Source organism: Pleurodeles waltl, chromosome 5, assembly GCF_031143425.1.
Source record: "Pleurodeles waltl isolate 20211129_DDA chromosome 5, aPleWal1.hap1.20221129, whole genome shotgun sequence".
Taxonomy (NCBI): Eukaryota; Metazoa; Chordata; class Amphibia; order Caudata; family Salamandridae; genus Pleurodeles; species Pleurodeles waltl.
Window position 1 is genome coordinate 435,207,284 of NC_090444.1, and position 25,155 is coordinate 435,232,438.

At 45.3% G+C, this 25,155-nt stretch overlaps 1 protein-coding gene across 6 annotated transcripts in view; it reads left to right on the top strand.

Annotated features, from left to right (window-relative positions):
• EHBP1 (EH domain binding protein 1) overlaps window positions 1-25,155 on the top strand; it is a 1,526,717-nt gene that overhangs the window by 684,631 nt on the left and 816,931 nt on the right. For all 6 annotated transcript variants that reach the window (XM_069234213.1, XM_069234209.1, XM_069234211.1 and 3 more), the window contains one exon: window positions 7,301-7,493. In XM_069234213.1, coding sequence (XP_069090314.1) covers window positions 7,301-7,493 — 193 coding nt within the window. The remainder of the gene's footprint in view (window positions 1-7,300; window positions 7,494-25,155) is intronic.

A 25,155-nucleotide genomic window follows, 5' to 3' on the forward strand; every position in this document is an offset into this window, starting at 1 on the left:
ACACCATCCCTGGGGCAGCCAATTATGCGAAGGGGGGGCTGTGCACCCCCTCCTTGGGCCAGTTTTGGCCCCGTGGACCTCAACCCCTGGAACCAGACCAATTAGTGCAAGGGGGAGGGTCTGTGCTTCCCCCCTTCCCAGTCCAATTTTGCCATCAGGGACTCCATCCCCCAGGGCCTGGCCAATTAGTGCAAGGGGGAGGAGGATGAGGGCAGTTTTAAGCAACGGGGCCCAAGCCAATTAGTAAAAGAGGAGGGGGTGGCCCAGCCCTCCCTATGGCTGATTTTGGCAGTGGGAACCCTATACTCCAGGACTCGATCAATTAGTCCAAAGGGGAGCCCCACAGCACCCGCTCCCCCGGCTGATTTCGACCCTGGGACCCAGACACTTTTTGCTGGGTGCCCTGGCACCACCCAGGGTACCCAGTGTGCGGTGTTGGATGCTGAGGGGGAGCCTTAATGCTTTTGTAGTACCTGCCAGCTCCCTGCCTCCAGCACGGGCGACATTGCTCCAGCATGCAGGGAGCAGCAAATAGAAATGCTGCTGTCTGTGGACGGGAGTAGACTTTTCCACCTATTTCACATGATCCAGATGATTCGACCACATTACACCAGACCTAAACCCTCTAAAATGTCTCCCATTTGAAAGAAGAATCCAGTTGAAAATAGCTTGAAGGACAAATAAAGCCCTGCACCACAACACACCTGTCTTCCCTGCCAAAAAGCTCAAACTATCGGGTGGAGGTCGTTCCTTGAGAAGTGCTAACTCCTTGTTACTAAAACCACAGATGTTTAACAGAAAGAATACCACCGCTCATTCTCCGTTCTAGCCCCAAGAATATGGAATGTACTGTCATCTGAAACTAGGACAGACCCCTTTAACACCTCATTCAGAAAAGAAGTAAAAATGCTCCTGATAATTAGTCTCCTTCACTAATAGTCCTAAAGTCAGTCCGCATGACCATTTCACGAGGAACACTTCTGGATCCTGGATCTACCAACCAGGCTGATTTGTATGTTGTATCTGTATTGCTCCCTGCATATTCCTTCTTGTGATTCATCGTGAATCTATGACCTGACTACTATAATACCTGACGGGCTACGTCGCGCGTCCTCCTGGTCACGAACAGACGACTGCTGTGACCCGCGCGGTATAAATGGGCACCCCCGAGCCCCTAATGCCGTGTCTGCTGGTCGTGCCATTGGAGAGTTTGAACCATATCAAACTCACCCATTGGCCCGTTTTGTTTATTTCTCGATTCCCTCCCCCCTTGACCTTGGGGGATTGGGGGGAGAGGGGTGAGGCGCCTCAGACCTTTTGGTGTGCGCCCACAAACCGGTTTGACCGGTCCCTTCCGGGCAAAGGCGGCCCTTCATGCCCCCTACGGGGGCGGCCTTTGCACGAGTATTAACGTACACTGAATTGCCTCCGATGCTTTCATGCTTGCCATTTTGGACAGACAGTGTTGAATGCTGGAGCTGAGTGCTCCAAAACGTGGCAGATAAGGGAACGGAGGCAAAAAGAGAGTATGCTTTACCCAGGATCATACAATGGTCAAATGGTGAATCAGTGATTTGGAGTAAGGGCTTCTTTTTCCAGAGCTGGCAAAAAAAACATTTTACTTCATTTCCTCCTTTGTGTACATTTTTTAATTAGTCAAGAAAGAACAAGTTTCTGAAAAATTGTAATTTACACTGAAGTTTTCAGGGACTATGTGGGAAATTGTACTTTGTATTTTCAATATTGTTCAACCTCGTCTTCGTGTTTGAATATAAAAAAAACTATTTGATGTCGAAATTATTTATAGCATAGACCAGGGGCTAATGTAAACTAACCAAATTCAGACTAGGCGCCAGGAAGGCGGGGAGTAGGGTCCGCGGCCTGCCTGGGGTGTGCTCCCTCCTGTGATGCTGCATGGGTTTGGCAGGGGCCAGAAAGCCCTCAGCCCCTGCTCCTATCGCTGCAGCAGTTTGCCCATGTGCTTTTGGTGAACCGCAGCTGGGGCCGAGGGCATCCGGCCCCTGACTGTCTCCAGGCTGGACCACCGTTTGCAGACACTGGCTTTTTAGGACCGGAGAAACTAGACCCCTAAGAATGGCCAGTGGCGGAATCCCGCCCCACCTCCAGTTCTTGCTTTGGGTGGCATACCGCCGCTTGTGATGAGGTGTGTTTACAAATGCCGTAGTTTGTGTGCACCAGCAATGATGTTGCATTCGAAATATTGCATCCTAGTTGTTAGAATGCACAAAATATGTTGAGTCCGAAAATTAAACCTAAAGTCCTTTAAAGTCCTTGCCAGGTGTTCCTCTGCGTACGTTGTCTTGACGACTATGCACGCTGGACCTGTTGGGCAGGAGAAAGGTGTCATGTGCGCAAAACATTGTACCTGACGCTTGGCTTGTTGTTCTCTGCTCGGTATCCTTTCATCTTTATTTACCCGTCCCTTTGAACTCCTGCAGTGCTTGAAGACAGCTCAGGGAAACTGACAGATAAATTACAGCGATTGACAGGTGCAGCCGAGTCCCCTCTTTCGGGCGGAATGTAATCAGGTTTCATTTTTTCCCCTCTCAGTGTCGCATGTCCATCCATTCTGTGTGCGCAGTTATTTTGACTTCCCTCGTTGTCTTTGACTTCCCTCTTTGCGTTAGTGTTTGATGAGCACTGGAGTGAGGACACCTTGAGAGTGCCTTCCATCAGCGGGCCATGCATTCGGATCGCGGAGCCGAGGTCAGATCCTTTCTTTCTCATGAAGCCAGCCTCTGCGAGACATGTCAACTACGTTGTTAGGCTTGTTGTTTTTGCCCCCCAGGCGCTGTAGAGCCATTCTGCAAACAAAGCTTTCATCAACAGGCTTATCTTGTCTTGTGTATCCCGTCCAAACATGTGTACCCCAGCGTGTTCACGGGAGAGTGGGGTGTCCAGCAAAGGACTGTGCACCATTGTGTCGCCTGCAATTAAGGATATGATTGGCTGGCTTCAACCGCACATAGATGATTGGCTGGCTTCAACCTCACATAAATGATTGGTTGGCTCCAACCTCAAGTTTGTGTTCAGGGAGCAGTTGCCCGTTGTTTTCTACCTCAGTGCAGTTCTTTAAGTATAGGTACTAAGTAAATCCATTTAATGATTTTATGTTTCTCATGTCTGCACGGTTCAGTGGATTCTACTTTCTCGTTTCTGTTTTAAATTAGCTGCGGACAGCGTTGCACAGACTTTATCTGAGCATTTCACTACACCGTCTGCCTGACATGCGGTTATACACATTTCCCTAAACTCAACAGCAAGAAAAAGCTAAGCAACCATTCCATGGGTGCATACACAGCCAGCAATATATTTATGTTGTGACATTTCAGTAGATTACCATAGCTGCCAGTCAAAATGTTCCTGACAATTTAGCCAAAATTCAGCCGCTAATTTATAGGTAGATATATATATATATATATATATATATATATATATATATATATATGTGTGCACCTCTCTCTCTCTCACCATTTTTCCATAGTCAGAGCGGTTTTTGTTTTGCCAATAACTTTGGCACCGCTTGACGAATCTTCATGACATTTTCAAAACGTATACTTTTGTGGGTTCTGTTATCTTGTTGAAAGATTCAGGGTGATCCGTCAAGCGGGGGCCGAGAACACTTTTCCCCCATTTTACGTCAATGGGATTTTTTAACGCAACTTCAGCTCGAACTGCTAAACTGAATTACCCCATATTTGTCATAAAATTAGATCTTGGTCCAGAAAACACATTATTTTTGATTTGGTGTAAATCCCTTTAGCAGTTTTGGAGAAATTAGTTTTAAAAATATAGATATCTAGGGATGTGGATCCTCCGCAAATTCAACTGTCCCCTTGCTGATATCTGATTGGCTGCCAAGACTTCAACAAGCAAGTGTTGGCAGCCATCTTGGGGCTCGGCTGTAGCCGAGTCCCACAAAAAAAATATAAAAAAAGTTTTTAAAAAATACCAAAAAAAAGAAAGAAAAGGGGCCAGGATGGAGTCACCCTGACCCCTTAGCTCTGGTGATATGGTCACTTAGGGAGCCCCCAGGGCTTTTTTTTTCTTTTTTTTCTGTAGGTATCTGTAAAAAAAAAAAAAAAGAAATACAAGCACAGGCTCCTGCCCTTGTTTCATTGAAGCCCACCGGGTGGGCCAGGTCTCGGTTATATTTAAATTTTGAATGGGCAGGAGCATGAGTTATAATTACTTTAGGGCATGAGTTATATTAAATTGAGCTAACTCTAGCAGGTGAGTTTATTTGGTTTTGTACGTTTAAAATGTGAGCCTAACTATAACATCCCTGTAACTGTTGTTTTTTAAGTGAATTTCTATGTTTTTTTTAAATTCTATATCCTAACTATAACGTCCCTGTAAACTTTGTTTTTTTTTTTCGGTGAAAAAATAAATAAATATATATTCACATACACACACACAATTCAATTTCTACGTTCATCAACTAACGATTTAGCTGTGAATGAATTGAATAAATTTATGGTTCAAAAGAGGAATATACTTTGTTCACTTGAAGTGACAGTTGTTCTTGTGTCTTCTTTACTACTTACTGATTGTTGTATTTGTTTCTGTTTCTTTTTATAGTTAGTATTTTGGATGTTGTGCAATCAAAATAGGTTGTAACAGCTGAAGATGTGGTGTCTGTACTAGCGGTTAAGAACCTCACTGGTCAATTGGCCTATTATTGTACATGGCAAAAGCAGTTTTCGAACAAAGGATTCGGACACTTGCTTTGATTTTTACATTCCTGTTTCAATCAGTCAACAATATTTATAAAGCGCGCTACTCACCCGCTAGGGTCTCATGGCGCTGGGGGGGTGGGGGGGAGAGAGGTTACTGTTCGAACAGCCATGTCTTCAGTTTTTTTCTGAAGAGCAGGAGGTCCTGGGTCTTGCGGAGGTTGGTGGGGAGGGAGTTCCAGGTCTTGGGGGCGAGGTAGGAGAAGGATCTGCCTTCGGCGGTGGTGCGTTTGATGCGGGGGACTGCGGCAAGTGCGAGGTCGGCAGATCGGAGGTGGCGGATGGGAGTGTGGAAGTTCACTCTATGGTTAAGGTAGGTTGGGCCTTCGTTGTGGAGGGCTTTGTGCGCGTGGATGAGGATTTTGAAGGTGATCCTCTTGTCGATGGGGAGCCAGTGAAGGGCTCTAAGGTGTGGTGAGAAGTGTTCATGGCGTGGGAGATCCAGGATGAGGCGTGCGGCTGTGTTCTGGATTCTCTGTAGTTTGCGTTTGAGTTTGAGTGTGATGCCGGCGTAGAGGGCTGTTTAGCATTGCTAATAATAAGCCTGCCTCAAGCATTTTTAATATCCTGCATTTCATTGAGTGGACAGACACCCTTTGAACTTAGGCAGTCTTCTACATCACTGAGCTACTTGTCATTCTTTCAGGTGTCATAATTTCACCTCTTTTTAATGCTGCCTCCCATATGTAGATGTTTGCAGAGATGCTTTTACTGTCTCCATTAAAAATTAAAATGGTGGCCTTATCAAGTTGCTGTTAATTCTAATTTCTTTCCTCTCAACCATTAAGTGTACAGTTCTCACACATTAGCAAAGACCTATAAAAACGAACCCCCAAAAAAGACTCTAACCCCATAGTGAAAGAGATTGGTAAGAAAAGAGCTGCAAGCTTGCTAGGCTTAGTAACATATCCATACACCAGTTGTGCCTGTCCTTGTGACCCCTTTTCTCACTCTCCCTTTATATGATAGCCCAACACACTACAATCAATTGCATTGCAAATGCTGCACAGATTATAGTTGCAAATGCTATTCATATTTTAAACCAATCATTCTGTAACATGTTGATGATGCCAGATACATGTTGATGATGCCAGATTGTAAATCTTTTAAAATCAAGTACGTGCATAATTCACTTATTCGTTTTGGTGCCTTTAGTATCAACGCTGGTAGGGCACTTTCAAATTCCACTGGATCAGTTTTACAGAGTTTGGTGCCATTGGGAACCATGCAGCCTGTTTCATAGTTAGTTTGCACTTTTGTGTATTGTGTATCATGCTTTTTGTTAGGCTCATTCAGTTTATGTTTAGGACATGGATTTGTAAGGGGCATCTTTCTCTAATTCTTTTACTGATGCCCCATAGACTTGTCCATTACAACAAAGCTAGTTGGAGTTGTCATTTCCTGTCCACGTTTATAGTCGTCTCTGCATGGACTGCAGCTCCAGCGAAGTAGGCACCACCAAATCTAAGTTGTAGATGAAGAGGGCGTCAATCATATATCAGTAGGGCATTGAGAATTGCGAAGCTGAACATACAGGCTTTGCTCCAAAATGTTTGGCCACAGAGACATACATAGAGCTCAAGAATTCCACTTATGGACGTTTCTTCCCAGAAAGTAAAACATTATTAGAAAGATAAGAAAGGTATATAAAATTGTAATAAACCCAGTTTCTGGAGGTGCAGGAAAATAATTTTTTTAAATGCCAACTCTGAGCAAGAGTGGCAGAAGTATAGTCATTCTGTCAGTGCTTAGCCTAAAAGCACAAAGTGGGTAGTTTATCTTTTGGGCGTTAAGTTTGCTTTTTCTCAGTCCCCATTATTTGAAGCTCTGAAGTCTCCTTCACTAAAATGCTCAACTTAGTCTTCACGGTGTGGCAAATTATAGACTCCCTCATCTCCCCTCTTAGTGCAGCACTATGAAACCAAGTGTCCATGAGATCTACGCAACATTTTAAATGATGCAACTCATGTAATACATTGTTAAAGGCTGATTTCCCTTTGTACCTGTAGTGCCCCATTTTTATGGATGTTATGTTATTCTATATTGATACATGTGTATGTTCCTATTCTTCTTGGGTATTCGCCTATATTAGTCAATCTGATCCTCAGTAGCATCTACAAATGGTCATTGCTTCCTATCCCGTGGTTAGTACAAGACAACATGGGTTGTTCTGACCTTTCTTAAAATGGCGTGTAGCAGCAGGAAAGGGTTGGGTAGGTATTCCCCGTAGAACAGACTTGGTTCCGTGATCTGGCAATCGCTCGAGCACTCGAACCACAGAGTTAGACACTACACAGTAGCACCCTACAACGCAGTTCTGTCATATGTTGTAAAAGACCAGTTTGCCTCTGAACAGTTACATCTTTGGCAAAGGAATGGAATGTGTTAGGGAACTCGCAGCTGTTTCATTGGTTACTTTTTGCTAGGGGTACTTTTTGCCCAAATTGCTTGTGAATTTCATGCATAAAAACACTGAAATCTCAGTTTGTAAGAACGCAAATAAAATATTTTCAACTGAATCCCCTTTCGTTGTTTTTAATTAGGTCTAATCCATTTTATGAACCAAAGCCGGCTACTGCTTTTAATAGTCAGGTGTGTTCTGTGCAAGACTCGGAGAGTGAGAAGAAAATGAAGCGGAAGGCTCCTGCTCCACCAGTGCTCTTGCCAAAGACTGAAGCAGCAACAAGTGAACACATTATTGTTTCCACAGGGAAGGACCTTTCGTCCTCCCCTAAGGTAAGCGTTACTTTTTACCTTTTTCCAAATTGTATATATAAATATATATATGTATATATGTCAACATAACATTCCTTAGATTTCTTCAGGAACCACCGCACTCCGGGATCTCGTATTTCAGAAATGCATTTATTTAGGCTCCATTCAATTCGTTTTCAGCACAAAAACCACCCGCCCATGTATATGTGTATATATATATATATATATGTGTGTGTGTGTGTGTGTGTGTGTGTATATATATATATATATATATATATATATAACATTACCTACTGGCAGTCGCCAGTAAGTAGTTATAGTTAGGACCAAGTTTCCATAGGAAAAGTGTTTTTTGACTTGGCTATATCTTTGGCATTGTTGGACTAATCTTCGTGAATTTGTCCCCTAAATAAGTGTCCCCTAGGGTCTTGTTGTGCATGGAAAGTTTCGGTGTGATCTGTCAAAGGGGTGTTGAGAAAAATGGGGGGTCTAAAAAAGTGTGTTTCCTATGTTAATTCCCATGGAGATTTTAGACGTGACTATAGCCAGAACCACTGGTCAGAATTACACCAAGTTTGGCAGAAAGGTAGCTCCTGTTCCACAAAGCAATTTTTTTGTTATTTGGTGTAAATCCGCTCAGTAGTTTTTGAGTTTTTTTTTTTGTCTAGGTGCGCAAATAATTTGCGAATAGCCCTGATCTCGTGTAGAGAGCTGTGTGTGTATATATATTTTTATATATATATATATACAGGGAGTGCAGAATTATTAGGCAAGTTGTATTTTTGAGGATTAATTTTATTATTGAACAACAACCATGTTCTCAATGAACCCAAAAAACTCATTAATATCAAAGCTGAATATTTTTGGAAGTAGTTTTTAGTTTGTTTTTAGTTTTAGCTATGTTAGGGGGATATCTGTGTGTGCTGGTGACTATTACTGTGCATAATTATTAGGCAACTTAACAAAAAAAAATATATACCCATTTCAATTATTTATTATTACCAGTGAAACCAATATAACATCTCAACATTCACAAATATACATTTCTGACATTCAAAAACAAAACAAAAACAAATCAGTGACCAATATAGCCACCTTTCTTTGCAAGGACACTCAAAAGCCTGCCATCCATGGATTCTGTCAGTGTTTTGATCTGTTCACCATCAACATTGCGTGCAGCAGCAACCACAGCCTCCCAGACACTGTTCAGAGAGGTGTACTGTTTTCCCTCCTTGTAAATCTCACATTTGATGATGGACCACAGGTTCTCAATGGGGTTCAGATCAGGTGAACAAGGAGGCCATGTCATTAGATTTCCTTCTTTTATACCTTTTCTTGCCAGCCATGCTGTGGAGTACTTGGACTCGTGTGATGGAGCATTGTCCTGCATGAAAATCATGTTTTTCTTGAAGGATGCAGACTTCTTCCTGTACCACTGCTTGAAGAAGGTGTCTTCCAGGAACTGGCAGTAGGACTGGGAGTTGAGCTTGACTCCATCCTCAACCCGAAAAGGCCCCACAAGCTCATCTTTGATGATACCAGCCCAAACCAGTACTCCACCTCCACCTTGCTGGCGTCTGAGTCGGACTGGAGCTCTCTGCCCTTTACCAATCCAGCCACGGGCCCATCCATCTGGCCCATCAAGACTCACTCTCATTTCATCAGTCCATAAAACCTTAGAAAAATCAGTCTTGAGATATTTATTGGCCCAGTCTTGACGTTTCAGCTTGTGTGTCTTGTTCAGTGGTGGTCGTCTTTCAGCCTTTCTTACCTTGGCCATGTCTCTGAGTATTGCACACCTTGTGCTTTTGGGCACTCCAGTGATGTTGCAGCTCTGAAATATGGCCAAACTGGTGGCAAGTGGCATCGTGGCAGCTGCACGCTTGACTTGTCTCAGTTCATGGGCAGTTATTTTGCGCCTTGGTTTTTCCACACGCTTCTTGCGACCCTGTTGACTATTTTGAATGAAACGCTTGATTGTTCGATGATCACGCTTCAGAAGCTTTGCAATTTTAAGAGTGCTGCATCCCTCTGCAAGATATCTCACTATTTTTTACTTTTCTGAGCCTGTCAAGTCCTTCTTTTGACCCATTTTGCCAAAGGAAAGGAAGTTGCCTAATAATTATGCACACCTGATATAGGGTGTTGATGTCATTAGACCACACCCCTTCTCATTACAGAGATGCACATCACCTAATATGCTTAATTGGTAGTAGGCTTTCGAGCCTATACAGCTTGGAGTAAGACAACATGCATAAAGAGGATGATGTGGTCAAAATACTAATTTGCCTAATAATTCTGCACTCCCTGTATATGTATATATATATATATATATATATATATATATATATATTTTGTTTTTCTCTCTCTCTCCATTTATTCACTGAAATAAACAATGGTTACAGGGACGTTAGTTAGGTTCACATTTTACCCACACAAAACCATAGAAATTCAGCAGTTAGTTACACTTGTTAGGAAATTATATCTTGTGGCCTAAAGTTACTTAACAGCACAAGTTATAGTTTCTTCAGATAAGTATAAATATAACTGCTGAATTGCTATGGTTTTGTTTAGGTAAAACGTGAACCTAAATATAACGTTCCTTTAACCTTTGTTTTTTTATAAATGAATTTCTATATTTGTTTTTTTCTTAATGAAAAGTAATATGTAGTTTCCATACTTTAATACGACGACTGCTGGGGGTTTGCTACATGAGTAGGTGCATGTTTTTTTTTCCATTGGCCTACGGGTCTGTGGATCCTTCACAATTTCTACACTGGGGGTCTGGCTCAGTTCTGTGCTAGATCCGCATATCAGTGGATCTGGCAAAAAAAAAGTATTTGGGCAGTTTTTTGCCCATAAGAGGTCTCTCAGAGATTCCTCTATCCTGGCCCCTTATGTAATTTTTTTAAAAATTTATAATTTCTCCCTGAGCCCATCCTAGAAACAAAATGGCTGCTGCATTTTTCCTTTCAGGTTGCGACCAGCCAATCAAGGCCTTGCTTTTGGTTTCAGATCTGTGGGTAAGGGATCAGCAAAGGATCTGCTTCCATAAATAATAAAAAAAAAAAAATATATATATATATATATATATATATACACATATATATATATATATATATATATATATATATATATATATATATATATATATAGATATATATATATATATATATATATATATATATAGATATATATATTCTTTTAGTAACTCTAAAACTACTGAACAGATTTACACCAAATTACAAAAAAATGGCTCTTTCTGGACCAAAATCTAGGTTTCTGCCAAATTTGGTGTAATTCGTTCAGCGGTTCGGGCTGTGACCATGTCTAAAAATTGCGAAATCTCCATAGACATTGTATGGGGAAAAGTGTTTTGGGATCCCCCTTTTTTGTCAGCCCCACATTGGCAAATCACCCTGAAACTTTCCATATATCACCTAAAGTGAGCAGGAAACTAGTTTGAAAATTTTGTGAAGATTTGTCAAATGGTGGTAGACAAAAAACGCCTCATCTATGGGAAAAGTTGGTCCTAACTATAATTACCTACTGTAGGTTTTATATATATATATATATATATATATATATATATATATATATATATATATATATATATATATATATATATATATATATTTATATATATAGTGTGTGAATCCTTATTACTATGTCTTTGTGGAGTAAAATACTGCATACAAGTTGAAGCAATTCTGAGTAGAACATTGGTTTCTCCCCACTCAGTCACTGTTTGACTATTGCAACTGTGTCCCCTGTCTTTATTTCAGCTGTAACAACATCTACAAGCCATATGGTCTGCTTCAGCCACCACTGTGTCAGAATCAGCAACATATTGTAATTTGCTTTCACATAAACACACACTTGCTACTGAAACATCAGATTAATATGTGGGACTTAATTTCCGCTCATAATCCTGATGTTCTTTTTACATCTGAGACTTGGTTGAAATCAGACTCTTTTCCAAACATCGCTTCAGCCATTCCCAATGGCTATCTAATATAACATCTAGGTCGACTGCCAGAATTAGTGGGGGTGTAGCCATTGTCTACCAGTCCTTATTCTCCAGCTCTTTTTCTCGGTTGCGTGGTTTTTATGGTCTGACTTGACGGCGCAGCTGTCGCCGGACAATTATGTGAGCATCCCTAGAGATGGGCTTTGGTTTCGCCTACATGTTGGGAGCCAGGAGTAAATGTTTTGATTGGGTAGAAATTATGTGCTTACACAAAACACTGTTTGCCCTCCACACAACTGTCATAATTTTTGTTATTAATCCGTCTGCTTGCACTAGAATTTTCAGGGTACACATATGACATTGTAACGCTGTTAAGGTGTCTTAGATAACTATATAATTAATTATGTTTTTCTTTGTCAGCAGCATAGATGGGAACAGGGCAGTTTCTAACCTGCATGGGTATTTAAGGCTGTCCTGACAGCACAACTGTCGCCTGACCTTTTAATTTGCATCACTGTATTATTCTACAGTCTTTTTCTTCCACACAAATACATATTCATTCCCATGCTATTTACTTATAATGCTTTACGTTAGCGTACATAATTCCTTTAAAGCCAGACCTGTTGGCATTGCTAATGCTTGTTACTTTGATTATTTATCCAAAACTCGCTCTATCTCCACCCCGTGCGGCACTTTGATTGTAGCTACAATCTCGCCCTCAATCTCAGCCCGAATTTCCGCAAATCTGCTTATTGTTCTATTGTAGGAGACCTGAACTTCCATCTAGACAGTCTCAATATCCCGTACTCCTTCACTCTTCTCTAGGGCATGGAGTGCCTCGGTCTTTTCCAACTGATGTTGGGCCCCAACCATTTAGCAGCCACCTTCTTATACCTGTTTGCAAATTTTCAGTTGGTTCTTGTCCTAAAATCTGTTCCTCTGGTATGGACTGACCACTCGGGATCCTACTTCCATTGGCTAATCTGTTTGCATCCCACTACAGCTATCCTCCTAGTAGAAGAATCCTACAACATCAGTGGTCGAGGATAAATCCTGTCAATCCGAATTGCACACTTAATAACTGTCCTGTGCCCACCAGTTGCAATCTCATTGGTGGCATGCTTAATTTCAACTAGTGGTTAGAGAATGCCTTCAGCAATATAGCACCCTCGAAAACTCTCAAACACACATTGTAAAACTCCAGCTTCCCATGGTAGTCTACACATGAAGGGTTCAAATCTGTGTAGTCTGTTGTAATCCCTTCCAATCATTTTTTTTGCATTTTCCCTGATTTCTAGGATCTTTCTGTAGCCATAGGGGGTAGATTAGGGGCTAACTCCCTGAACCTTCCCACCTCAGGGGGCGGGGGAGAAATGTTGGTACCATTTTGTGGTGGCCGCATTGTTTGATGCATTGGTGGGCTAGCCCTGACCCACTTTTTTTTATAGCATTTTCTAAGGTGTCTAGTATGTTTTATGCCCCTCACCCAGGAGGGCAGGTTGGGAGTAATCCAATCTTCCCCCTCCAAAGGGGGGGACAGAGAGACTGCTGGTGCCGTTATGGAGTGAAGGCATTTCTGATGCCTAGGAGCTTGTTACCCACCCATTTTTTTTGCTTTTTCTTAAATGTTTTCCCTCGTATCTAGTGAGCTTTCTGTCCCGAATCGGGAGCAACCCTCCACTCTGCCCTCCATGAAGGCAGAGAAACTGTGGACCCATTTTTTGCGTAAAGGCATGGCACACTACCTTTGTGGACCACCTGTATGCTCTTAAAAAAATATACATATCCCTAGCGTCCTTTGGGATTCTTGTGGAGGCAGAAAGTCTTCATTTGTTTTCATTGTGGTGGAGAGCATTTGTCCATGACTGTGGGGCCACACTTTCAATCCCTAGGGATCTAGATGGTGTAGTCTGCTTGGGAATCACCCCCTTAAGATTACTCTCCCCTTTCCATCTGTACCTCTCCCACTTTGATAGTTGCTTAGGGAGCAGAGTAATCCCCCCTGAGCACTGATCAGAGTGAAACTCAGCACCTAATGGCACCACCTGCCTTCATTTCAGTCACTTTGATGTCAGTACACTTAACATTACAGTGATTGAAAAATGTAAAGCTGTTGTGCAAGGGAAGCTCTTCCCTGCATCCCAACATTGTTTTTTTTTATAAAGGAAATCTTTCTGGTGCTTTCATCAAAAAGATTTACTTTGTCAGTGCTAGGCAAACTTTTCAAGTCAACTACACTAGAAAGGTAATGCGCTTGACATGAGATTCATGAAGCGGCTGTGTAGTGTTCACATGCCCATTGTGAAAAAGTCATCCTTTTAGCCCTGTTCACCCACATTGTTTGTGACTGAAACTGGTGGTAAATGACTGTGCCCTGGGCTCTGCTAACTGGGCTCTGATTAAAAAGGTATATGGTAATTAGGTATAATTGTAATTGGCAATGACAGACCTCTGTAAGTCCCTACTATATAATAAGACAAGGGGGATTCATACTACCTATTAGTCCCCAGTATATAATACGGCAGAGAGGATTAGAGGCGCAGTAGATTTCCTGCACTGGAATGTGCACTGCTTTGTTGCCTGCTGTAATTTTTTAAAGGCAGCCTTGCTTTGTAGACTGGCTTTAAAAGTAAAATATATGCACTTTCAACTTTGTAATTAAAGGCACTTCCAAAGTGGTAATCTTCGTTATTTTTACATATAAGCCACCTCTAAGGTCTCCCCTAGGTGCCCGTGGGGTGAGATGCCATGTAACTATAAGCAGGGGCATTATAAAATATATTTATGTGCCCTAGTGAGAGAAAAACTGCCTATTTCATTTTTTCCCATTGTAGGTAATTAGCTTTATCAGCTAACGTTGAAATATTTTATTTAAGTATATATATTGGTAGGAAGGAACTAGAAATGTTATTCAAGCACTCAAAAGATTGGTAATGATACATCGAACAACTTGCCACTGTTGAATTTGTCATAACTGATACAGAAGAGTAGTTATAGGATTTTCCTTTCTGTGAGCCAACATCCAGCTTTCTAGCAGCCTCTTATGATTGGTCAGGCTTAGCCGGGCTGCCTTAATGAGGTGATAAGTGGCCTGCTGGCGGGGGAGCTCTGCCCTCTGCAGCTGCAGAGCACAGGCCAGAAAGGGGCTGGGTAAATCAAACTGGGCTTCAAAGAGAACAGGATAGTAAAGAATGCCATCCAGGCCTACCCCCTCTTCCTGTCCCCCCTGCCAGGTGGCAAGCCCAGGAATGAAATTTTAAGGAGGTCTGTAGGGGTAGTGTTAATGGAAATGAGCTACACCAGTGGGTTGTTCTAGCCATGTCTTGCTCTCCTAGAGAGGAATTCTCCATCTTGAATTTTTGAAGTGCAGGGCTTTGAGTGACACAAATATGCCACACTTAGGAGGTAGCTGTCTTGCTTTTGGGTGGCATCCTGTATCTCAATGGACAGGCTTGGCCCCCCGCTTGTCATCCCAGATCACTGAATGAATATGAGAGAGCTGAATAGCAACTCAGATCTGCTGTCTGAAACTACAAGGAGATGAAGGACTGCCCTGCTGGAACCCTGGTTTGGACTGCTCTGTTAAGGATTGTTCCTGCTACACACTGGGAACTACAGCCCTGAGGGCTTTGCCTTATGGAATAGACTCCCTGAAAGCTACAGGTTAACAAAAGCCTCCCTGCACCTTTTCCCTCAAGAGGTCCCCAGCCTGGAGTGTGTCCAGTTGACTTTTAAGGATTTGACCAGGTGCATTGTGGAAATTGTATTTCCAAACTTCCAAGGAATATCTCACAGCCTCTAGACTCTTGGATTTATGTTTTGGGCACTTTGAACTCTCAAGGGGAACTTCAGGAAGAAGTTCCAGAAGTTTGGAGCAACTTTTGGAAAAAGCTCCATAAGTAGACTGACCTGACGTCGAAAGTCAAGCTGACTACCTTCAACCGCTGCCAGATCTGAATTTCAGGTTCATCTTACTGAAAGCGCTGGAGCCCCATACTTCCAGGATTTGGCTGGGGTCTCGCAGAGAAGCAATCTGACAACGTTGCTTCAGAATCAGCTTGCTGGAGGGGACCGCACAACGTCAGGAGAAGATCCTCCAGAAAGGTTTCTAAGCCTGAAGGTAAGATTGTGACTGAGGCCTCTAGTTCAGTGTATCCAAGCTGGGCTCTAGTGTCGTCTGCCTCAAATTGTCACTTGGTCCCAGTCTAGTGGGACCAGATTTCCCCAGTTGGTGCTATTGGTTTTTAGGCACTAGTAAGCACGTGCAGTGAATGAACACAGTCAAGGACATTCTATTTTGCTTGGACAATAAAGCCAAAATATAAATGTTTTGCCACAAAAATAGTTTTTGAAACTCAAACTGTAGTCCCCTTCGGAGACTGCCATCTGGCGTATGAGCTGGTACATAGCCCACTATCGCTTATGTGCCTTCCCCAAGACATTGATGGTGTGGCTGCAACCAAGTTCCCAAACTAACTAATGGTTGTATGCGATTAAAAGAGGAAAAATTGCTGAAGGAGCGGTGAACCAAAATGAGAGGAAAAGGAATATTTGTTATTAAAAAAAAAAGAGAATCAGGGATGGCCCATGAGGCCACGCAGGTAAATCTTAATTTCTTACCTTGCTGAGTCTTCTTGCTGTGTCTTTCAGGGACTCTTTACGTGAAGAACCATTCCCTCAGCTGTCCCTCGTAATGACCCCAACCGGTAGGATTACCCGGACCTCCAGAAGGACCCACATACACACACCCCTCCCCCTCTGGGGGCCAGAATAAAAAAAAAATGCCAAAATTCAGCAAGACTCGCTAGATCGGAAAAAAACAAATGCCAGCCAAGCCACATTTTTTCATTATAACACTAGGGGATTCTATCATTGGGGGCTAAAAGCAATTTTTATGGGTGAGGGGGGACGCGCTGCCCTCTTCCCAAAGCCATTAGAGGCCCTGTGCAGCCCCCCTCCCCTAACTTCTAAAGGTCCCGGGGATCCCATGCCCGGGTTTGAAAATACAGAATATGGGAACGGTGGGCAGCACGGCTATCCACACCGAGCCTGAAAACTCACAAAGGAGCCCGTCCCCTAGAGCCGATTCCTTTAAGGTGATGTCATATGTGAAGTCATAAGCAGTGCATGATGGGGGCACAAGTTATAGTTAGTGCTGCTAACTATAACTGCTGAAATTCTGTATTTTTTGTAGTTCAAAATGTTAACGTTGTCACTGAGAAATTCACCTAACTATAATGTTACTTTAACCTTTGGTTAAAGCTCTAATGCTTTACCTGTTTATACAGCAATGTACACAAAAGAAGCTTGGATGATGCCATCAGTGGTGCTGTCGGTGATATCGACAATGATATAATTTGAGATATCATCAGTGATGTCATAAATGATGTCATAGAGCATGTAATGAGTGATGTAATATGGGAGGTCATAAGTAGTGCATGGTGGGCGTGCAAGTTCTAGTTGGCTCTGCTAACTAGAACTGGTGAATTTCTGTGTTTTTTAAGTTCAAAAGATTAATGTTGTCACTCACATATTCACCTTACTATAATGTTACTTTAGCCTTTGTGTGTTTTTCAGTGAATAAATATATATGTGTGTGCATGGAAATTAAATGGATCCCTCTGTCTTGAACTCAAGTCCCAACTCTGTCCATTTCCATTTAATTTTTAATTTATGAATAATCATTTTATCGTCATGAGAGAGAAAGGCCGAAATGCGTTACTCCAATCAGTTACTGCAGTCTTGATTCCATTGTTCAAAAGTGTTAAGTGCAGCTGTGTGTGGGTCATCACATGAAGTCAATGGCAATTGTTATAGATTACCTAAAAAACTGGGGAATTCCACAATCTTTGGTTAGGTTTATTGGGATGATGTATTCTGGATTAGTAATGAATCATTTGTCTAAAATAAAATCCCACAAACACAGACGTAACATCCCGTGCATCCTTTCTCCCCTGTTTTTTTAGCTTGGACACTGTGATCGCAGATGTGTCCCCGCGCTCTGGGTTGTGGTGCCCACCTGAACAAGATGATATGAGGGACGGTGAGGTGGTTGGGGAAGGGGGCATTTGCCTGCATTGCAGCAGCGCCTGCACCAACAAGCTTCAGCAGCTGGGGAGGTCTATTTAGCCATTAAGGCATTTCTGCACCTCAGGGAGTAACATTCCGATTCTGGTGAACAACACCACCGCAGTCTATTGCAACACACACAGTGGTGTGGGTTTCCTGGACATTATGGTGCCTTATGGTGGTAAGTGATTTACCTGTTTAGGTGGTCTTACAGTCAGGGAATCTTTCTGGTGGCTGTTCACCTATCAGCCTTCCTCAGTGTCTGGGTGGTTCCCTCTGTGACCTCCTACAAGAGGACCAGAATGGGAGCTACATCCCAAAGAAGCAACAGTAATCTTCTGCAGATTTGCTCAGCAAAGAGTGTCCTTAGTTTTGTGCTTCCCTCAGAATGTCCCCCTAAAGCCCCGTCAGGTATATCTGGTCTCAGGGCCTATTGTATGTATTTCTGCCGATCCAGCGTGTCCCAAAAGGTGCAGGAGGATCAAGCATAGCTGATTCTGATCACCCCGTACTTGACCCAAAGGATATAGTAATGCCAATCAACTGCCATTAAGCCACTCGTTCCTCTATGGTCAGAGCAGTCCTGCTCCTTTAGCAGGATGGCCAAATCTTCCACCGAATCCTGAGGGGGTGATAACAGAATTGACAGGGTCCTTTTGCTTAGCTGACGAGGTATCTGGCATACCTTGGTGGTCTGAAAGCCTGCTATTAAACAGGTCAAATTTGTGATGTCCCTTGCATAGCAGTGTCTGGTTGCAGCTACAGTTAAGTGCTATGAGGTGACCCTGACTTCCTTGTTGTGTCTGCCTACTCAACCCTCCCTGTTTATTTCGCCACTAGCAGTGCATTTTCTTAAAGGTTTGTTTACCTGTTCCTTTCCACTCCATTAGTTGTTCCTCAGTGGCATTTCAATCTAGTTTTGACTTTCTTGATGGCACCCCCATTTGAGCTGATGTACAGTTGTCTGGTTTGACTTCTTGTTTGAAAAAGGTTTTATTGATGGCAATAACTTCATGCACAGACTGGACCTGAAACATGGGCTGTCTTACTACATTGACCACACTCATCAGGACATAATGGGATGATCAGCTAATGTGGAGCGAACTAAGAAGGGTAAGGCAGTGACCAGAAGCAGCATTTCCCACTGCATCATGCTTTGTATCAAGATCTACTATACTCTTGCTAAGAACTATGCTCAGGAAGGTATCCATGCCTTTTCCTCGAGAACCAGTGATACCTCCATGGCTTTCTCTAGAAGAGTGCCAGTTATTGACATCTGCCATGCAGCCACTTTGGTATGTTTGTACACTTTTGCCAAGCACTGCTGCCCACATCTCAGACACGTATTGACAGTATTTTGCCCAATCTGTACTGCATGACTTCCTTAGTTAGCCAGCATTTTTTCGTTTCACCTTCCATGACTCATTCTTAAGGTGAGAACCTGCAGGAAGATTTATCCATCAGAAGAAGTACTTACCTTCAGTAATGATGTGTTTTTTGGCTGCTCAATCTTTCACTAGATTTCGCGCCACTTCCTCCCATGAGGAGTTATGTCCGTGACTAATAAGATCCCAAGTTAGGCAAATATGCTATGCTCTGTATGTGTCTCTGTTGGTGCCCTCCGCTGGGGCGTGGAAAAGTTCAGGAAATGACGCAGCTCACGTTGGCACTTAATGTATCATAGTATCATCATATTCGGAGGACAGGGTAATGGCTGGAGCCACTGACAGCAATTGCTAGAGGATATAATCAATCAATCAATCATTCGCATTTATAAAGCGCGCTACTCACCCTTAAAGGGTCTCAAGGCGCTGGGGGGGGGGGGGGTCAGTGCTCATAGAGCCAGGTCTTGAGCTGCCTTCTGAAGGAGAGGTGATCGGGTATGCTGCGAAGGTGGCTGGGTAGAGAGTTCCAGGTCTTCGCTGCCAGGAAAGAGAAGGATCTTCCTCAGGCGGTGGCTTTGCGGATGCGGGGTACGGCTGCCAGGGCTTGTCCGGTTGAGCGTAGAGTGCGCGGAGGAGTGTAGAAGGAGACGCGGTTGTTGATGAGTTTAGGTCCGAGGTTGTGCAGGGCTTTGTGTGCGTGGGGGAGGAGTCTAAAGGTGATTCTTTTGTTGACTGGGAGCCAATGAAGTTTCCTCAGGTGTCCGGAGATCTGGTGGTGGCGGGGTATGTCCAGGATGAGTCGTGCGGCAGCGTTCTGGATCCGTTGCAGTTTCCTCTGCAGCTTGGTGGTGATGCCGGCGTACAGAGTGTTCCCGTAGTCCAAGCGACTGGTGACAAGGGCGTGAGTGACGGTCTTCCTGGTGTCGGTGGGGATCCAGCGGAAGATCTTGCGGAGCATGCAGAGGGTGTTGAAGCATGCTGAGGTCACCGAGTTAACCTGTCTGGCCATGGAGAGGGATGAGTCCAGGATGAAGCCGAGGTTGCGTGCGTGGTCGGTGGGTTGGGGAGTGCTGCCTAGGGCGGGAGGCCACCAGGAGTCGTCCCATACGTTGGGAGTAGGGCCGAGGATGAGGACCTCCGTTTTATCTGTGTTCAGTTTCAGCCGGCTGTCTGTCATTCAGTTCGCTACTTCCTTCATGCCTTCGTGTAGTCTGGTCCTTGCTGAGGTGGGGTTGTTGGTGAGGGATAAGATGAGCTGGGTGTCGTCGGCGTAGGATATGAGGTCGAGTCCGTGTTTGCGTGCGATGTTCGCCAGGGGGGTCATGTAGACGTTGAAGAGAGTGGGGCTGAGGGAGGATCCTTGGGGTACGCCGCAGATGATCTCCGTGGCTGTAGATCTGAAGGGGGGCAGGCGGACTCTCTGAGTTCTTCCGGAGAGGAACGAGATGATCCATTCCAGGGCCTTGCCTCTGATGCCGGTGTTGCTGAGGCGGTGTATCAGGGTACGGTGGCAGACCGTGTCGAAGGCTGCAGAGAGGTCCAGGAGTATGAGGGCCACGGTTTCTCCCTTGTCGGTCAGGGATCTGATGTCGTCCGTGGCTGCGATGAGGGCGGTTTCGGTGCTGTGGTTAGCCCTGAAGCCGAACTGTGTGGGGTCGAGGGAGTCGTTGGATTCCAGGGCGGTGGTGAGTTGAGCGTTGATGATTTTCTCAATCACTTTGGCGGGGAACGGTAGGAGGGAGATGGGTCGGTAGTTTTTAAGTTCGTTGGGGTCTGCTGTGGGTTTCTTTAAGAGGGCGTTGAGCTCTGCGTGTTTCCAGCTCTCTGGGAAGGTGGCGGAGGTGATGGATGCGTTGATGACGTCTCGGAGGTGGGGTGCGATGATGTTGTTGGCCTTGTTGTAGATGTGGTGCGGGCAGGGGTCGGAAGGGGATCCAGAGTGGATCGAGTTCATGACTCGGGTGGTTTTCTCGATGGTGGTTGGGCTCCAGGTGAGGATGGTGGTGATGTCGGTGGCGGGTTCCGAGGGGGGGTTCGTGTTGGTGGTGGTGAAGCTGTCGTATATGTTGGTGATCTTGTGGTGGAAGAGGCAGCGAGGGAGTCGCAGAGGTCCTGTGAGGGAGGGATGGAGTTGTTTTCTGCGTCCGGGTTGGAGAGCTCATTGACGATGCCAAATAGTTCCTTGCTGTTGTGGGCGTTGTTGTCGAGTCTGTTCTGGTAGGCTGTTTTTCGTGCGCCGCGGAGGTGTTGGTGGTGTTGGCGGGTGGCGTCCTTGAGAGCTGACATGTTCTCCTCGGTCTGGTTGAGGCGCCACGTCTTCTCGCGGGTGCGGCATTCTTTCTTGGAGTCCTTGAGGTCGGGGGTGAACCAGGAGTTTTTCTTGTGGTTGTTGGTGTTAGCTTGAGTCTTAAGGGGGGCCAGGAGGTTGGCGCAGTCGGCGATCCAGCTCGTGAGGTTGTAGGCGGCTTTGTTGGGGTCGGTGGTGCTGGTGGGTTGGTTCTGGGAGAGGGTTGATGCGAGCTGTTCTGTGGTGATTCGGTTCCAGTGTCTTCTTGGTGGTTGCTGGGTGTGGTGATGCACGGTGGTCTTCTTGAAGCTGAAGTGGACACAGCTGTGGTCCGACCAGGTGAGTTCGGTGGTGTGGCTGAAGGTGGTGTGTTTGCTGGAGGAGAAGATGGGGTCGAGCGTATGTCCGGCGTAGTGGGTGGGGGTGTTGACTAGCTGTTTCAGTCCCAGGTTGGTGAGGTTGTCCAGTAAGGCGGTGGTGTTGTTGTCGGTGTGGTTCTCCAGGTGAAAGTTGAGGTCTCCTAGGAGGATGTAGTCGGTGGATGAGAGTGCGTGAGGGTTGACGAAGTCTGCGATGTCTTCGCTGAACTTGGTGCGTGGTCCTGGTGGTCTGTACATGAGGGTGCCTCTGAGGGTGGTCTTGGGGTCGCTGTGGATCGCGAAGTGGAGGTGTTCGGCGTCGGGGAGTGAGTTGTCGGTGTGTGTCGAGATACGGATGGAGCTTTTGTGTGCGATGGCGATGCCTCCTCCGATGCGGTTGGTGCGGTCTTTCCGGATGATTTTGTAGCCGTCGGGGATGGCTATGGCAATGTCGGGTGCCGAGGAGGGGTTCATCCAGGTCTCGGTGAGGAAGGCGATGTCCGGGTTCGTTGAGTTGATGAGGTTCCACAGTTCGATGGCGTGCCTGTGGACGGATCGGGTGTTGACCAGGATGCAGTGGAGATTGCTTCCGGGGGAGTCGATTTTGACGGGAGCGGTGTGAGTCCGTTGACTGGTGAAGCGGCAGTTGCTGCAGGTGAAGGGTCCGTGGGTTCTTTCGGGGTGGTGCGGTAGCAGTCCGGCGTGCGGCCGGGGTTGAGGATGGCTAGGGTGGCGGAGTCGTAGGTCAGGCGGGGGTTGCGGGGGCCAGGGGTTCGGGCGCTGGGCGCGGTCCAGGCGCGGACGGGTGCAGACGGGCATGCCTTAGGCGCGCCAGCGGCGCGCCCGCTGCGCGGCCTCGCAGCGGCCGCCATTTAAGGGTAGCTGGGGAGGCGGGGTCAGCTGGGAGGCGGGAGGGGGCGGGTAGGTGGGAAAAAAGCAGGAAAATCGGCGGTAGGCCTCGAGAAAGGCGAGGAGGCCTGGGAAAACAAAAAGTACCAAAAAGGGTACAAAAACGAGAGAAAAACGAGGGAAAAGCGGCGGAGGACGAGGGGGACGGCGGGGGCAGTTATAACAACAGGCACTCGGGATACACGGGAGAGAAAGGGGAGCGCGATCACAAACGGGCAAACAGACACTCAGGGGTACAGAAAGTGAAGGGGAGCGCGATCACAAACGGCCAAACAGACACTCAGGGGTACAGAAAGTGAAGGGGAGCGCGATCACAAACGGGCGACAGCACAGACACTCGGGGTACAGGCAACACCACAGACACAGTGAGAAGGCAGGCACAGAGGGTCTGGTGGCGCTGTGAGGGCAGGGGAGCGACCTACCCTGAGGTCAAGGGTAGATTTCCAGTCCAACCTGTAGCCTGGAGAGATCATTCCTAAGGTGAGGAATCTGTGCAAAGGTGAATTTGATTCCGATATCTGAAGAAAGGGACAACATATAGTTTTGGCTAAGGATTCGTTTTGCTGTAAATAACAAGGGTTTCGGTTGTCTTTGATAGTTGCTTATTTTTATATCGCAGTTACTATTCAGAAATGATTTTATTTATGATGACATGAGTTTAATTAGCCTGGCAAAAACGAATGAACTAAACTGAACTTAAACAAACAACATTTGTTTTACTCATTGGAAAAAGGCCTTTTTAGGGTCGAGCCTGCTTTGCATGCGCTTGCGCATGCGTATAGCAGGGAGACTCTTTAGTATTTAGAAAAGGGCTCCGAGCCCATCGAGCCTGGTTTGCATGCGTTCGCTCATGCGTATAGCAGGGAGACTCTTTAGTATTTAGAAAAGGGCTCCGAGCCCTGTCAACTTCACGTCAGTGCTTTTTATTGGTTCGTGGGCTTCCCTAATTAAATCGGCTGGCTTTCATTAGTCGAATGCACGCATAGGTCATGCCTTTTCCGGTGGCTAGCCCTCCTCGAGCGCAGCGACCAAGTACAGAAAACATGCGAGGCTCGCTGTTTTCCATCGGGCTCGTGGACTTTTTTTTTAAACTAATTTACGAGCCCGATCTCGCTTGGCAGAAGTCGAGCGCTTTACCTACTTGATTTAACTTTTTCGGGTTACGTGCATAAATGCACTTTTGCCCGATAGGTGAAAAGTCGGGTTAGGAGTTTACAACGCGATCGGCTCTAACACGAGCAAACGCGAGACCCGATGCATTGTAAATGCTTGTTAAAACGTACTGACAAAGCTTGTCAACGCTCTTGCCTTTTTGTTTGAAAATGTTGTCACTCTGAGAGTAATATATCAAACTCAGTTTAGTATGTGGATGACCTGCTTGTGGAATTACAGTAGATACATTCACATATGCAGTGGGGTGGCTTCATTGCCTGTCCTTATTAGCCCTCCACCTGTATTTTTCTGGCGCGTTCCCTATTATCTGGGTTTAAAGGGGGCAGCTTGGGTGCCGGTGCTGCCCGGTTGGCCCTGCGCAAAATGAATAACGTGTGGTTAATCTACATCCTGGACTCCGCCACATGCGCCCTCCTGCTCAGCACCTGGCCTCAGAAGAGCTGAGTGACACTGGGGACACAGAAGTGTACCTTGTGCAAACATCATACACTTAAGCACTTTTGCACACTTTAAGAAGGACTAATTCTGCACACTGTCTTCAACAAGTCCAATTGTTAGCAGGCCCTGGCTTTTGCTCATGCAAACAAAATGTAACCCGCTAGGTGTCAAGCATGGTGGCTGCAAGGGAGGGCTCTGTGGCGGATGCAGCATGACTGTCACCAGGTTCAAGAAAGCCTGGGTACCTGATACTACTACAATTGCTATATACGTTGTCGAAAGAGAAAAGAGCATATAGCCATCAAACCCCGGTGCATCACATATTATTCAAGCACTTTCAGAGCGAACCATTAGTTCATCAGGCAAACGACCTTTGTCATACAAGGTGGTGGAACTTCAGTCCTCAGAGCCAAGGCAGGCGTGTTAATGCTTAGACCCAAATTCCTCTGTTAGAACAAAAGAGTGGTGATGACATATAAAAAGCAGCGTAATATTTTTCAACCCTATCATCCACTATTCTCGTGCTGTCACCGAGACTCGCCTACTCGCATCCCTCCCGGAGAGGAGGTAGAAGGGGAACGGGATCTTCCACACAGCAGTCCCTACAGCCTGAAGTGTACCAAAGCAATGCATCGGTTGCTGATGGGAGACACAAGGGGAGAAGCAGTTTGGGATCGATACAATGCTGATTCACAAAAAAACCTTGGTAGTGCCCAGAATGTTAACAAAAGCTTGCGGGCGTGAACTGAAGAGATGAGGCGTGAAAGCTTGCCGCCATGTTGAAATGACGTGTTTCTCATACCATAACCCTGACCGCCGCTGAGAGGCGCTGTAGCTGTTAATAGAGGTAGGCTGAGGCAAGGCAAGGGGCTCCTTAACCCCCTGCTGTAGATCTGACGTTTCCTGACATACCACTCTCCGGAAGCATTTTTCAAGAGTGCATTGTGAGCTAACACTATTTTCTTGCAAGAGGTCTGAGTGGACATCTGTTTGCATCACAGCTGGGAGCTATACCCGCTGTGGCTTATATCAGAATTATTAGGTCATGCCTGCTTATATTTACTGTGACTGATTACACCATACCAGCCACCTC